Source organism: Schistocerca nitens, chromosome 5 (assembly GCF_023898315.1).
Source record: "Schistocerca nitens isolate TAMUIC-IGC-003100 chromosome 5, iqSchNite1.1, whole genome shotgun sequence".
In the NCBI taxonomy this organism is placed as follows: domain Eukaryota; kingdom Metazoa; phylum Arthropoda; class Insecta; order Orthoptera; family Acrididae; genus Schistocerca; species Schistocerca nitens.
Window position 1 is genome coordinate 633,948,556 of NC_064618.1, and position 16,613 is coordinate 633,965,168.

Below are 16,613 nucleotides of genomic sequence, written 5' to 3' on the forward strand. Positions count from 1 at the left end.
AACGTTTGTTCAAGTGATTCTGCTTCAGCACCTGTTGATGCTGGTGAAAGTTCTGACGTTTGTACAGCTGAGATGTGTGAAGGAGACACGCCCACCAGTGCATCAAAAAAGAAGTTATCAAACTGTGCAAGTGAAATTACAGATGAAGCTTCTAATGAACAATATGTTTTAGTCGACTTTCCTGTTTTTACTGAGTTTATGAAGAAATGTTTGTGTTGTAATCTTTGTGGAGGTTCTTTTGATATGAACATAACAAAATCTATAGGACTTTCCTGCAAAATTGCTATAGTTTGTGCCAGTTGTGAAAATGAGACCTGTTTTTGGAGCTCTAAAACATGCAGTAGCAATTTGTTTGAGAGTAATATCAGGCTAATGTATGCAATGAGAGCAATTGGTAAAGGACATACTGCTGCTCAAACATTTTGTGCCATAATGAATCTTCCACCTCCACCTGCTAAAATTGACAATTACACTGAAGTGATAGGAGATGCTGTTCAGTCTGTAGCAGATTTATCAATGAAAGCTGCTGCCAGTGAAGCAAAATATATAAATGAAGGAAACCCAGATATCCCTGTTGCTTTTGATGGAACCTGGCAGAAAAGGGGTCACACATCCAAAAATGCTGTTGCTACTGTTACTAGTGTGGACAGCGGTAAAGTTTTGGACTATGAAGTGCTCACTAAACATTGTTACCATTGTGCATCTGGTAAGATAGAAGCAGCTCACATATGTAGCAAGAATTATGAAGGTACGAGTGGAGGCATGGAGGCTGCCGCTGCTGTGAAAATGTTTAGCAGATCAGAAAAAGAACGGGGAGTATTTTACACAAAATTCCTTGGAGATGGGGACTCCAAGGCATACAAAAGTGTTACAGAATCCATGCCATATGTCAATAAGACAATAACTAAACTAGAATGTGTCGGTCATGTTCAGAAACGAATGGGCACTCGTCTAAGGAAACTGAAACAGAATCTGAAGGACAAAATTTTGTCAGATGGTAAAACCATTAGAGGTCGCCTGTCAGATAAAATTATAAATGAATTACAACAATACTATGGTATGGCAATAAGAAATAATGCAAATAATTTGCAGGAAATGAGACAAGCTGTATGGGCCACATATTTACATCGATCATCAACTGATGATAATCCTCAACATTTTGCTTGTCCAGATGGTCCTCAGTCATGGTGCAATTATAGAAAATCTCAAGCTACTGGGGATCCTTATCACCATAAAAATTATATTCCATTGGCTGTTATGGAAGTAATTAAACCAATATATAGAGACTTGGGGCATCCTGATCTTCTGCGAAAATGTCTTCATGGTTGTACCCAGAATCAAAACGAGTCGTTCAACAACCTCATTTGGACTCGTGTACCTAAGAATGTATTTGTTGGGATAAAAACATTGAAATGGGGAGTCAGTGATGCTGTTATTTCATTCAATGATGGTCATATGGGTAGGCTAAAGGTCATGGCAAGGCTCGGCATTGCTCCTGGTATCAACACCATCAGAGGTCTTCAGCTTCTGGACAGCGTGCGAGTAAGGAAGGCTCAGTATGCAGCTGAATTTAATACAAAAAAAGCAAGGGCAGCAAGGAGAAGAAAGCTTCTAGGTGAAGAAGAAGAACTAGAAGATGACCCTGATTACTCTGCTGGACACTTTTGATAATAGAATAAAAGGTATTTGTGAATTTTCATAATAAATTACTTTAATCGCATTTTCTGGCATTTGACATTTTTAGTGTTACATGTACCTTTATCTCATAAACCACTCAACCAACAACATTCAAATTTTCAGAAATGCTGCAAAACAGTTCAAAGAGGCCACTGAACTAGAATCATGACAAGAACTGGCTTATTCTCTGAACTAGGGAAGTTTATGTTATACTTTTTCCAATAAAAAATGGCTTAATGGTAAAAAATTCATAAATACTATACCAACAAAAAGAAAACATTGGTTCTAGTTCAGTGGGCTCACAATATATGCTGAAAACCTCTGCCAGAATTTCAAAGTTCTGAAGATAATAGTTCCAAAGAAAAAGGTACACAAAGTTAGCAAATTTAACATTGGCGAGATAGGGCATTCCAACTCCCCTTAATACAGTTGATCTTACCGTAAATGTATTGTAAATCTGACTTATCCTTCTTTGTCACACACCACTCCCCCCCCCCCCCCCCCCCTTCGTTATATTCACCTCCCATAGTTTGATTCCTGATACTTAACATGCCTGTCTTACAGATCATAACAGAAAGTCCTTGTCAAATATAAATGATCTAAGGAGTAATGTTAGCAACTGACCTAATACTTGAGGTGCTGAGTTGTTAAGAGGCACATAAACAAGTCTGAGACCTTGTTTCTATTATGAATATGGAACACTACTACTTTGACAAAAAAAGATTATCAGAAATGGCTGCAATTAATCGATGGTAAGATGGGAGGGGAGAGAAAGCAGAGGAAGCCTTGTTTATGTGCAAGTCTGCAACTCGTCACCTTAGCTGTTCATATTCAGCGAGTTGTTATCATTACTGTTTCAGTAATGTCTTAAAGGTCTTCACTTTCATTTAAAACATATATGTTGACATATCTATTCTTTTACAGTGTATTACTTTTGTTATCTTTAAGTTATTCCAATTTTTTTCCTCTCACTCTGTTAATGGAATACTGATAATTTGTATTGTTGTTGAACTTTTTTCAAGTCTGTGCATATTTTTGAAATGTTTGTCCACGAGTAACGTCACTCTCATTTTTTGAAGACTCCATTTGCAATTGCAGTCGGAGTAATGACTAAAAATACTCTCCCTCTGTTGTACAAAATAGAATTTTGAAAACCAGTATTCAAACCATAATGAGTTGTGTGTACTTAAGATCCTATTTTTTTTTTTTAAAAAACTGAAGGTATGAAATGTTCTGCATGCATGGTTTCTAGCAGTGTAAATATCAGAGAAAGTTGGTAGTGCTGTCTGGTCAATCACATTGGTAGTATACTGTTAAATAAGTTACCCCCTGCCAGTGATATTCTCTGTTAGCAAAACTGCATGTACATCACTGATAATATATCATGCTTTCTCTTTCAGCAAACAAAAAGGTTAAATCAAGTCTGCATTATTTATGGAGTTTAACTCTGTGAAGCATGAGACACTGAGAAGCCAACTATGTCTTTGAAATATTGAGAATGTTGATGTAACGCACTATCTGAACTTATTCATTAAAACAGGCAGGAGAAGGCTCTTTTCAGTGTTTAATAAGAGAAGGAGAAGAGTGAAAGTGTGCTAACACAATAAAATTGCACAAATCTGTTGTAAATAATTATCAAATGTGTCGCATAGTAAATGTGTCGTGCATTACAGACATGTATCTCCTTCTCAGAAAGCAGACAAGACATACATCGTAATTAAAATTGTAGCACTGCCACTGACAAAATGGTGAATTGTCATTTTTACTTTTGTACATCAAATGTTACGAAGTGTCATTAATGAAAACTCTGTATATATCAGTAAAGGACATTTTCTTAGCACTACTTAAAATTTTAATTGCTCTATATGTGTGCCATAAACCACGCAAAGAAAATTTGTTGCTTTTGTAGAAGCAAATTCAGTTGTTTTTTACATGCTAGTATATACACAAGATTTGTGTAAATGTATGCATACAACGGGATAGAAATCAACAGATTATAAAATATTTAGAAATATTTTACTGAGAAAATAGCCATCCTTGATGCAAACATGTATTTGTAATTCATGAATATGTGTACACGATTTCTAGAAGTGAAAGATAAATAAAAAAAGTCACCTCTGAAGTTCTGTCTTACTTAATATTTCTTGAAGTGTGAAACTTAATTCCAAAATTTGTACAGTATTGCAAAATGTGTGTGGAAAATGTTTTGTATGTTGCACATACGTAAATCACGATCACACTCCAACTTTTTGAATTACGTGCAGATGCTTTGCAACAGTAAATATACTTCTAACCTCAAGGTGTTGATAATATTTTGCATGCTAATGTTTTGTTTTCCAGTTTATTTTGAGGGTACACTAGAAAATCATCACAAGACAGCAGAAAGTAAAGACAAGCACTATATATTGGTACCCCTCTCTGCATATTGCAATGAAGGAGCATTAGAATTTGTGGTGTCAGCATTAAGGTCAGCAAACATTAAGTGCAGCAGTGGGCACAGCAGAAAACAGATCTTCCTTGGCCTGAATTGCAAGGGCTGTAGCAATGTCCATAAAAAAATTGAATGAAACTTAAGTGAGCTGCACGCCTTGGTGAAAGTGTCTCTGGTTTGTAGACTCTGAGGCACCAAACAATATCATCACATATCCTTTATTTGTCATGATATAAATCCAATATTTCGTGTTGTTATCAAGTGGGCCTTATTGTCAAGCCTAACAAAAAGTGTTAACTGATTTTGCCAACTCACTTTAAAGATATTCAGAAGTCATTACCTCTTGTTGCTAAACAGAGAAACCCAGTCTACACTTCCCTTAATAGAGAAATTATTTCTTCAGATGATTCTATAATGTGACTGTTGGCTGTTCACTGCACTGTTAATATTGTACCTACAGCAGATCATTTCTTTTGAACTCTAATAGTAAAGGTATTATCATTATAATTTCTGTCAAACTTGTATGCCTTATCATAAATATGCAGTGTGATAGAACTATAAGATTTCTTCCACATACCCAAACTATACCATGTTGAAATTATTTGCTAGAAAAAATAATTTTGAATACTTTCGTCTTTCGTGTTTCAACATCAATCTTCTTACTTCAACCACTGGACTTCTGTTTTAATTGCGTTAGACACTACAACTCTCTCTCTCTCTCTCTCCCCCCCCTCCCTCCCCCTCTCCCCTCCCTCCCCCTCCCCTTCTCTCTCCCCCTCCCTCTCCCCTCCCTCTCCCCCTCCCTCCCTCTCCGGTTTTTCATGTTGTAAAACATACACTCTAACCTAGCAAGGCAAGACATCCTACTGTTCTTATACTGCCCTTAATGTCAATGTAATTTTGTTTTCTTTAGCTCTCATTCTCATCTTTTCAGCAAGTGATACCTTTTCAGAAACTTTATTTTAAAATATATTAGCATTTAAAAATTTATTGGTCTTGAATAGCAATTCTTTCCAAAATTCTGTGCCATAATTTTCTAGCACAGAGCTTCCTGTTTCCAAAAATGTCTACTGTCATTAAAATAACTTGTTAGTTTGTTAAATATTCAGTTTTGACTTCCTCAAAACTTTTTGCTGATGTTTGTGAATCCCCATGTGTATAGAAATCATACTCATAAAATAGTATTTATAATTTTGTCTTTCATATGGCTCATAGTTAGACTTGCTCCTTGCCTATTGTATCTGCATCTTTAAATGCCTCTGATTTTTATGTTACCATACTATTCAAAATATAGTAGCTCTGTATTTCAACATTTTATCATTATTCATACTTCACTCATCTCTAAATAGGCATGGCACACAGCGTCATAGTCAATCCATGGTTGGGCATCGGAAAGTTAACAATCTGTATTGAGTCAGCAGTTCATTGTGAAAGTCATTCTGTAGTACAGGTACTATGTGAGACTATGTACATGAATTAGTAGGTATTTAGCCATCAAATGTACATTTCAAGACCAAATAGTTTAAATTCATGTATTCATCTGCCACCAGCGAACTGTGTGACATGGTACTTATTAGTGTAGTTTAGTAATGTGGTGCAAATATTTAGACTATTGTTTATGACTAAGCGGGTGCGAGTGAAGGAAGAGTGATTATAAATGAAAATGAATAGATTGAAAATTAATTACTGCAGTGTGGTGTGCAGTATTTGACATATGTTAATTAGATTCTTCAGCAGCTCGAAGACAACTGTCATTGAGCAACTACTAGGCTACCAAAGGCTTAGTACCTGGTGAGTAGTCTTACTGTACACTTTGTGATTTCATATTTTTTTAAAGAATTCATATAAGAAGCCAATGTGTTACTAGTAATTATACTAGACAAACCAAAGACACTGTTACATGAATGAAAGGATGAAAAAAATTTGTTCCAGGTACAGAGAATACAAAATTAATGCTGTTGAATTACAAAACCTTTAAACTTACATATTACTTTCAATCAGTACTAGTCTTCTGCATCCATGTTGCATATTTTACATGTTTTCATACATCTTTTGGAGGCAGAAGTTGTAAAAGAAATGAAAAATTTTCTATTTTCATATAAATTTTAATCCACTAGCCTACTTTCAAATTAATTTTCCCCTAAAAATTGTAACTGCTAAATCAAGGTATCCAAATGGATCACGACAGAGATAATAACCTTAATAACCTCTTGCCTGAAAGTGACTTCTACAGAAACTGTATAGACAGACCTATACATCACCGGAGCTACACAGTTACTACAAAATATATATAAAAATGCTAAACAAAAGTTATTCGACTTGCTAAAAGAATGCATAGTGACCATTAATAAAACTGACAAACTGCATGGGCAGATTCTGGTGGGAAATAGAGGAAAAAAGGTCCTATGAACATGTGTTCGGAAATGGATGGTGTGTGCAAAGACAACAAATAGTTCTGGAATGCGGTACAGAGCTGCATCGCATCCACGTCACAACAGATACACAAAGTGGCCTTCATGGGATTGCAGGTGATAGGGATAGTAGTGGTTATCATGCAGGACACACATAATCGTACTTTGACTTAAACCACATTGGTGGGCCACTTGCCTGGCGCTTGTACTGGGGTTCGTCTCAATATCCGTTACAAAGCGGTCCTCCAAATCTGGTGTATGCACAGTCTGCGGCCTCTCTGCACATTCATCTGCTGAAAGGGCCCATGATCTCAAACACCCAAAAAAGGCTTGAAATGTTGTGTGATGTTGTTGGTGTCTGTGACGGTACTTGTTTTGGTATTGCTGTTGTAGTGTCTCCAGAATTTTACGAAAGTCTGGAGACACTTGTGTTCCAGCCGTTTAGAACACGCGTTATTTTAAAACAGGGCGTAAGGATGAGCATGGGATACTGCACCCATTTATTGTTTGTGCAGGCGAAACTGGAAGGGAGAAAATTCGTTGGCGCTGGCAAGTGTTCAGTGCAATCTGCCAAGAATAAACACATACGGCCTGGAAGCTCCGTGGCCGGCTGCAAGGAGTAATGTAGCTTTGTATTGTTGAAAAACAAATGGAGTGACTCGAGATAGTAACTTTTTATTAGACGTTGAACTGCTGTTGAGAGTACGTGGACTGGACGTGGATAGTTAGCCACGATAAAAGCTTGTTTTAATTGTGTTCAAAAATGTGTAATTAACTGATCTTGGGTGCCCAGTAATGTGTGGGCTTACATCATAGTGTTTAGTTGTTTTTTTTTTTACAAAGTGAAAATAAATACGTTCTGGTGCATTGAATGATATTCCACGAGTAGGGTATTTTTAAATAAGAAGAGAGAGAGTGAAAGAGTGAAAATTTCCCCTTCCTAGCAGTGAAATCTTTGGAGAAGCGTCCGGTGCTAGCATAAGACATTGGCGCTGCTAGAAAGCAGAACCAGCATTCTTCAACAAGTAAGTCCACGAAAACGCTTAAGCTGTATAGAGGGAGCTGAACATTACACCGGGCCACCACACCATGCTGCCTCTCGGCCGTTTCCATCTGCTTGTCTGTACACAGACACTATCTTTGCTAGTTTCTGACATGAATACCGGACCATTCTGCTGCATATAGTGTGTTGCGTCAATCAGCCCGCAACACACAAGGAATACATGCCACATGGTCAGAGGAACTGTCATTCATGAGCGCCATCTACAGTGACAATGAGGCATTTCCAAATGTTCACCCTGTATAAACTATGCAGCGTACAAAGTAACCACAATGTAGAAAATCTGAAATAAGGAAAATGTTGAAATTAATAACACAGGTATGATTATTACGTTAATGCAAGAGAGCAAATAAATAGATAATCCCACAGCAGTGGTAAACTTGTTTAATAGTTTCTTCACAAGCACTGCAGAAGATGTGGTAAGATGCAGTTTAAACTGAAAGCTACATCTGCCAAATTTAGTTAAGAAATTTGTTCAGAGTCAGTGTATTTTAACACTCTAAGCAGAAATTGTCACAAAAGCAATAATAGAACTGAAAAAAAAAAAAAAAAAAAAACTCAAGTCAGCTGGTATTGTCAACATCCCACTGACACATTGAAGAAATTTGTGTATAATATAACAGCATTAATGTAGTTACCTGATCACTCTTGTGACGAAGTAAGCTTGGATTTCTTTACTTCCTCTCTTGTTTTGCCATCTACCGCCTTAAATTAATTTTATTTTCATTTTTGCCTAATTGCCATCAACATGCACGAGTGTAATCTGCATTTCAATAAAAGAGAAAGGCTGGTCCTCAGTCTTAAGGAATATAGCACCAGGTGTAATTTCGTGTTTAGTTTTGTGTATGTAATTAATTTCCTAATTTATTTTGACCATTCCTAGTTACTATCTTCTGCTACAGATCATTATAGGGTGAAATCAGTCATTGTTTCGTTACTTAGATTCTACTGTTGACTTGTAAACAAATATAAAATCTTTACTAATTATAAACATTTTGAAGAGGAACTACTAGGATTCCTAAAATATTTCTTTGACTCTATTTGAAAACATTAGCAAAGCCAGCCCTTAATTAATTCCAAAATAATGACCAGGTTTGCGAAAAGTATTGTTTGTATAACTATATATGTTAATTTCATTATTTAAACAAATAATTCAGCCTATCCTTTGTGGTGGAAGGAACTATTAAAAAGAAGGAATTTTTCAATGTATTCATTTAGTTGTATGAGTTACGTTTTAATTGTAATTTCTGTAACGTAAACATTGAACAAGGTGTAGTTTCAGTACCTGTTATTGTGAGGATATATAAAGAACCGATTTTTGGTCCTGAGACAGTCAGTCCACGGCAGATTTTCAGACGTGAAACATGTATTGGTTAGATCGACAACAATGCATCAACTTAACAGTGGAATAAGTGTAACACAAATAGGACATGTGTTAGAACAGTTAATGACAATGTCTGTTTAATTTATTTGAAAAATAGTGTCACATGTACCGTATTATTCTGCAAGAACTGTGAACTGTGTGGATAGGTGTTTACTGCTCATAGATTTTCAACAGCAAACCATTGTAGCAGTATGCTGATGTTACCTGCAACCTATTAATGAGGCTTGTCAACATTTACCAATAGTGAACTGACCATATAATTGTGTAATATTGAGGGGTTTGTGAACGGTGAAAGTAAATAACTGTGAAACACAATTGTGCAACTGTCGGCTACATCATTTACAGTAGTCAGTTTTGAACTTTCACCCTCATTTTTCAGCCAGTATAACAATACAGTATGTCAACACCGAGGACTGTCAACTAAGAAATAAAGCTGGCGAACGTCACATATGCTATCCCTTCGGGTGAGGACTATTTTATTTGGACACAATAAACAAGGACTCACAAACTTTGAATAGTGCAGTTTGAATGGAGTGACTGAATTTAAATTATGTGTGGCACCAGTACCACTGAGAACAGTGAACAGACTGACAGTGAAAAGTAATTACAGTATTCCGAAAATTTGATCGTGCATGAACAAGTAATGCGATAGGAAGCATCAACAACAAAGCATAACAACAGGAGATCGTTGGCCAAGTTATGGAGGCAGCAATTATAAATGTTGGACTCAGCAGCCAATCTGGAATCCAGCTCGTCAAAGCAGCCATTATGGAGGACAGCCGCAGCAACCAACCAGAAATCAAGCTCTTCAGGACAGCCGTTATGAAGAGAAGCCACAGCAGCCAATAAGCGCACCAGCTGGACTCAACCCACTTGATGTAAACAAGCAGGTTTTGGACGAATGGGAGTAACCACAGCAGCAGGAGACGAGAGAATAAAAATAAGGTAATTCATAGCAAAAGCCGTTTTATATTAAGTGATACATAATGAGTGGCCTTATTGAACAAGACAGTGTGATGGGGGAGAATGGACACCTGGGGAGTGATGTGACTGATAACAGAGACCGAGCTGTAGAGGTTAAATTTTTAAATGAACAGGCTTAATGGGGACTGATTCAGTAAATGATAGTGGTTATAAATCAGACATGAATGTAACTCTGAATGATGGGGATGCAAGTCGTATTGTAGATGAGATGATAAAAGCATCATCTACATTGTGTGGCGATGTGAGTGAAATGGACGAAAACGGTACTGAAATGGGTGAAATCGTTATGGCTAAGGAGGAAAAATCTAGTAGCGCAAGTCGGCAAAGACAAAAGTTTGTGGCAGACGGAAAATTGGAAGCGATGTAAGGCAAATTATGAGGAGTTTGAGCAGTATGAGAATGAAAGAAGACATTAGTAGGGTGGAAAATAAAACTGATAGCATTAAAACTGACATGGCTAGATTAAAGGATAAACTGAAGAAAGAAATTAAAAAGGACATTAAGGTAATCAACTCTAATCTTTCAGAATTAAATAAGAAGGTTGAGACGGTAGTGAAAGATTGTAATGAAAAGATAAAGAAAGAAAGTAGTACAGAATACTAATGAGAAATTAACATTAATGGGTAGTAAATGTGTAGAAGAGAGAGAGAAACTTTTCGATGACTGTAATTGGAGGGTGGAGGCTTCCGAGAAACAGTGTAAATATGAAGTCAAAGCAGCCAGGAAATTTTGTGATGAAAATAGGGTAAAAGTAAATAAAAATATATATTCAAAATTGGCTGAAATGGAGAAAAAGGTGAAAGAGGTACAAGATCTAAAGCATAGTGTGTGTAGTGTCCCAAATAGTCCTTCATTTGTTAGTTGTAAGAAATTTATTAATTTTGAACCATATGGGGAAGTGCATCCACTGGATTTCATTGGGGCATTTAATGCATTGTCTGAAACATGGAATGACAAAGTTAAAAAGTCATTTGCCAGAGGTTCATCGAAACGTGATGCTTGTTGTTGTTGTGGTCTTCAGTCCTGAGACTGGTTTGATGCAGCTCTCCATGCTGCTCTATCCTGTGCAAGCTTCTTCATCTCCCAGTACCTACTGCAACCTACATCCTTTTGAATCTGCTTAGTGTATTCATCTCTTGGTCTCCCTCTACGATTTTTACCCACCACGCTGCCCTCCAATGCTAAATTTGTGATCCCTTGATGCCTCAAAACATGTCCTACCAACCGATCCCTTCTTCTTGTCAAGTTGTGCTACAAACTCCTGTTCTCCCCTATTCTATTCAATACCTCCTCATTAGTTGTGTGATCTACCCATCTAATCTTCAGCATTCTTCTGTAGCACCACATTTGAAAAGCTTCTATTCTCTTCTTGTCCAAACTATTTATCGTCCATGTTTCATTTCCATACATGGCTACACTCCATACAAATACTTTCAGAAATGACTTCCTGACACTTAAATCTATACTCAATGTAAACAAATTTCTCTTCTTCAGAAACGCTTTCCTTGCCATTGCCAGTCTACATTTTGTATCCTCTCTACTTCGACCATCGTCAGTTATTTTGCTCCCCAAATAGCAAAACTCCTTTACCACTTTAAGTGTCTCATTTCCTAATCTAATTCCCTCAGCATCACCCGACTTAATTCGACTACATTCCATTATCCTCGTTCTGCTTTTGTTGATGTTCATCTTATATCCTCCTTTCAAGACACTGTCCATTCCATTCAACTGCTCTTCCAAGTCCTTTGCTGTCTCTGACAGAATTACAATGTCATCGGCGAACCTCAAAGTTTTTATTTCTTCTCCATGGATTTCAATACCTACTCCGAATTTTTCTTTTGTTTCCTTTACTGCTTGCTCAATATACAGATTGAATAACATCGGGGAGAGGCTACAACCCTGTCTCACTCCCTTCCCAACCACTGCTTCCCTTTCATGCCCCTCTACTCTTATAACTGCCATCTGGTTTCTGTACAAATTGTAAATAGCCTTTCGCTCCCTTTATTCTACCCCTGCCACCTTTAGAATTTCAAAGAGAGTTTTCCAGTCAACACTGTCAAAAGCTTTCTCTAAGTCTACAAATGCTAGAAACGTAGGTTTGCCTTTACTTAATCTTTCTTCTAAGATAGGTCGTAAGGTCAGTATTGCCTCACGTGGTCCAGTATTTCTACGGAATCCAAACTGATCTTCCCCGAGGCCGGCTTCTACCAGTTTTTCCATTCGTCTGTAAAGAATTCGTGTTAGTATTTTGCAGCTGTGGCTTATTAAACTGATTGTCCGGTAATTTTCACATCTGTCAACACCTGCTTTCTTTGGTATTGGAATTATTATATTCTTCTTGAAGTCTGAGGGTATTTCACCTGTTTCATACATCTTGCTCACCAGATGGTAGAGTTTTGTCAGGACTGGCTCTCCCAAGGCCGTCAGTAGTTCCAATGGAATGTTGTCTACTCCGGGGGCCTTGTTTCGACTCAGGTCTTTCAGTGCTCTGTCAAACTCTTCACGCAGTATCTTATCTCCCATTTCATCTTCATCTACATCCTCTTCCATTTCCATAATATTGTCCTCAAGTACATTGCCCTTGTATAGACCCTCTATATACTCCTTCCACCTTTCTGCTTTCCCTTCTTTGCTTAGAACTGGCTTTCCATCTGAGCTCTTGATGTTCATACAAGTGGTTCTCTTATCTCCAAAGGTCTCTTTAATCTTCCTGTAGGCAGTATCTATCTTACCCCTAGTGAGAAAAGCCTCTACATCCTTACATTTGTCCTCTAGCCATCCCTGCTTAGCCATTTTGCACTTCCTGTCGATCTCATTTTTGAGACGTTTGTATTCCTTTTTGCCTGCTTCATTTACTGTATTTTTATATTTTCTCCCTTCATCAATTAAATTCAATATTTCTTCTGTTACCCAAGGATTTCTACTAGCCCTCGTCTTTTTACCTACTTGATCCTCTGCTGCCTTCACTACTTCATCCCTCAAAGCTACCCATTCCTCTTCTACTGTATTTCTTTCCCCCATTCCTGTCAATTGTTCCCTTATGCTCTCCCTGAAATTCTGTACAACCTCTGGTTCTTTCAGTTTATCCAGGTCCCATCTCCTTAAATTCCCACCTTTTTGCAGTTTCTTCAGTTTTAATCTACAGGTCATAACCAATAGATTGTGGTCAGAGTCCACATCTGCCCCTGGAAATGTCTTACAATTTAAAACCTGGTTCCTAAATCTCTGTCTTACCATTATATAATCTATCTGATACCTTTTAGTATCTCCAGGGTTCTTCCATGTATACAACCTTCTATCATGATTCTTAAACCAAGTGTTAGCTATGATTAGGTTGTGCTCTGTGCAAAATTCTACCAGGCGGCTTCCTCTTTCATTTCTTAGCCCCAATCCATATTAACCTACTACGTTTCCTTCTCTCCCTTTTCCTACACTCGAATTCCAGTCACCCATGACTATTAAATTTTCGTCTCCCTTCACTATCTGAATAATTTGTTTTATTTCATCATACATTTCTTCAATTTCTTCGTCATCTGCAGAGCTAATTGGCATATAAACTTGTACTACTGTAGTAGGTGTAGGCTTTGTATCTATCTTGGCCACAATAATGCGTTCACTATGCTGTTTGTAGTAGCTTACCCGCAGTCCTATTTTCCTATTCATTATTAAACCTACTCCTGCATTACCCCTATTTGATTTTGTATTTATAACCCTGTAATCACCTGACCAAAAAGTCTTGTTCCTCCTGCCACCGAACTTCACTAATTCCCACTATATCTAACTTTAACCTATCCATTTCCCTTTTTAAATTTTCTAACCTACCTGCCCGATTAAGGGATCTGACTTTCCACGCTCCGATCCGTAGAATGCCAGTTTTCTTTCTCCTGATAACGACGTCCTCTTGAGTAGTCCCCGCCCGGAGATCCGAATGGGGGACTATTTTACCTCCGGAATATTTTACCCAAGAGGACGCCATCATCATTTAATCATACAGTAAAAGCTACATGCCCTCGGGAAAAATTACGGCCGTAGTTTCCCCTTGCTTTCAGCCGTTCGCAGTACCAGCACAGCAAGGCCGTTTTGGTTATTGTTACAAGGCCAGATCAGTCAATCATCCAGACTGTTGCCCCTGCGACTACTGAAAAGGCTGCTGCCCCTCTTCAGGAACCACGCGTTTGTCTGGCCTCTCAACAGATACCCCTCCGTTGTGGTTGTACCTACGGTACGGCTATCTGTATCGCTGAGGCACGCAAGCCTCCCCACCATCGGCAAGGTCCATGGTTCATGGGGGGGATATGAATCCATAAATAGTGTGAATTTCAAACCAGGACTTGGCATATTAGTGATTTTGCAAATGGAAATAAACTGAAATCTTTCAAATTTAACCAGTTTGGGACAGAGCTATGACCTAGAGTAATGTGTTGTAATGTAATGTGAACTTGGTTTTAAAATGTGTACTGGTCCCCACTTTTCGTACTAAAGGCAATTTTAGTGCTAATTACTGTGATGTTATGAGAATTGTGTAATGTATTTATTTATGAAGTAATGACTATTGTTTGCCATTAGTGTGTGAAACATTTTTTTCTCATGTTCTTAGTTAGAAGTAAAAGTGAGTGTGTTAATGTAGGGTATTTTGTCAAATCTTTTCAGGTTACTGTGGCAGTGGGGAACCGCCTCCAAGGGAACTAATAGCAGTGCATTTCTTTACTAACTGCCAGTTGGATCTGTCGAAGGCTTGGAAGACTTGGTGAAAAAATCTGTTAAAGCTCATTAAAAGAGTGAAAGTGCTTGTACAAAATACTAAACATTGAAAAAGTGAAACTTTCTGTCTGAAAATGAACTGCAAGGTGCGGTGCAGTTTAACTTTTTGCAACTCATGATCATTTATTCTTTGAAGCAAAAAAGGACTTGTACAAAGTGATATGTATCTTAGAATGTAATGTTTGTTTATCCAAAAAGGACCTCACATATGATGAAGATGCCTATTTTTATTAAAAATATATTTTGTGCCTTTTTACAATACATTATATGTAAATATTTTGTATGGGGGGTTTTCAATGGCCAGTTCATATAAGTAGAAACTGAAAAACATATGTACTGTAGCTTTTGATAAGGAGATTTCTTAGGTAATATTATTTTGTGTGTGGAATGTTAAACCCACTTTCTGGGCTCACTTGTGGTCATTGAATTGCCCAGTTAGCTGTTTGCAATATCTGTCTGGTCAATCCAATGAGGGGATAATGTGACGATGCAGGCTGGGATCTCTTACTTCCTCTCCTGTTTTGCCATCTGCCTCCTTAAATTAATTTTATTTTCATTTTTGCCTAATTGCCATTAACATGCATGAGTGTAATCTGCATTTCCATAAAAGAGAAAGGCTTGTCCTCAGTATTAAGGAATATAGCACCAGGTGTAATTTCGTGTTTAGTTTTGTGTATGTAATTAATTTCCTAATTTATTTTGACCATTCCTAGTTACTATCTTTTGCTACAGATCATTATAGGGTGAAATCAGTCATTGTTTCGTTACTTAGATTCTACTGTTGGCTTATAAACAAATATAAATCTGTACTAATTATAAACCTTTGGAAGAGGAACTACTAGGATTCCTAAAATATTTCTTTGACTCTATTTGAAAACATTAGCAAAGCCAGCCCTTAATTAATTCCAAAATAATTACCAGGTTTGTCAAAAGTATTGTTTGTATAACTATATATGTTAATTTTGTTATTTAAACAAATAACCTTTGTGGTAGAGGGAACTATTAAAAAGAAGGAATTTTTCGATGTATTCAGTTAGTTGTATGAAGTATGTTTTAATTTTAATTTCTGTAAGTTAAACATGGAACAATGTATAGTTTCAGTGCCTATTATTGTGAGGATGTATAAAGGGCCAATTTTTGGCCCCAAGACAGTCAGTCCACGGCAGATTTTCAGATGAGAAACATGTATTGGTTAGATCAACAACAATGCATCAACTTAACAGTGGAATAAGTGTAACACAGATAGGCCGTGTGTTAGAACAATTAATGACAATGTCTGTTTAATTTATTTGAAAAATAGTGTCACAAGTACCGTATTGTTCTGCAAGAACTGTGAACTGTGTGGATAGGTGTTTACTGCTCATAGAAGTTCAACAGCAAACTATTGTAGCAGTATGCTGATGTCTGCAACCTATTAATGAGGCTTGTCAACATTTACCAATAGTGAACTGACCACATAATTGTGTAATATTGGGGGTTTGTGAACAGTGAAAGTAAATAACTGTGAAACGCAATTTTGCAACTGTCGGCTACATCATTTACAGTGGTCAGTGTTGAACTTGCACTCTCCATTTTTCAGCCAGTACAACAATACAGTACGTCAACACTGAGGACTATTAACAAAGAAATAAAGCAGGCAGATGTCACACTCTCCTATCTGGTACTTTTCTTTGAAGTGTAACATACCACTTCAGTGAAGTAGTGTGTAGCACAGTGTGTATAGTACTGGTAAATAATTATTACCAAACTTCTAATTACATGAAAAATATAAGTACATCTGTTATTTAGTAGCTTATTGAAAATAGATAAGAATGATTCCATTTCCATAACAGGTCAAAGTGCACAGGAGATGAAGTCCCCAAAAAACAATAAAGAAGATATAGAGAGGGGTCCCCCTCTCAGTAC

General features: G+C 37.2%; 1 protein-coding gene across 5 annotated transcripts in view; it reads left to right on the plus strand.

The window, feature by feature from the left end:
- The window catches only part of LOC126259322 (uncharacterized), a 138,203-nt gene extending 123,396 nt beyond the window's left edge, over window positions 1-14,807 (plus strand). For 2 of the 5 annotated variants that reach the window (XR_007546499.1, XM_049956006.1), the window contains exon 4: window positions 3,078-3,776. Coding sequence is in view for 1 of the 5 variants with exons in the window: in XM_049956006.1 (XP_049811963.1) it covers window positions 3,078-3,122 (45 nt within the window). In the remaining 4 variants the exon portion in view is untranslated. Of the gene's footprint in view, window positions 1-3,077; window positions 3,777-14,597 lie in introns of those variants that run through there. The other 3 variants (XR_007546498.1, XM_049956005.1, XM_049956004.1) reach the window with 3 other exon arrangements.
- Window positions 14,808-16,613: the final 1,806 nt, after the last annotated feature.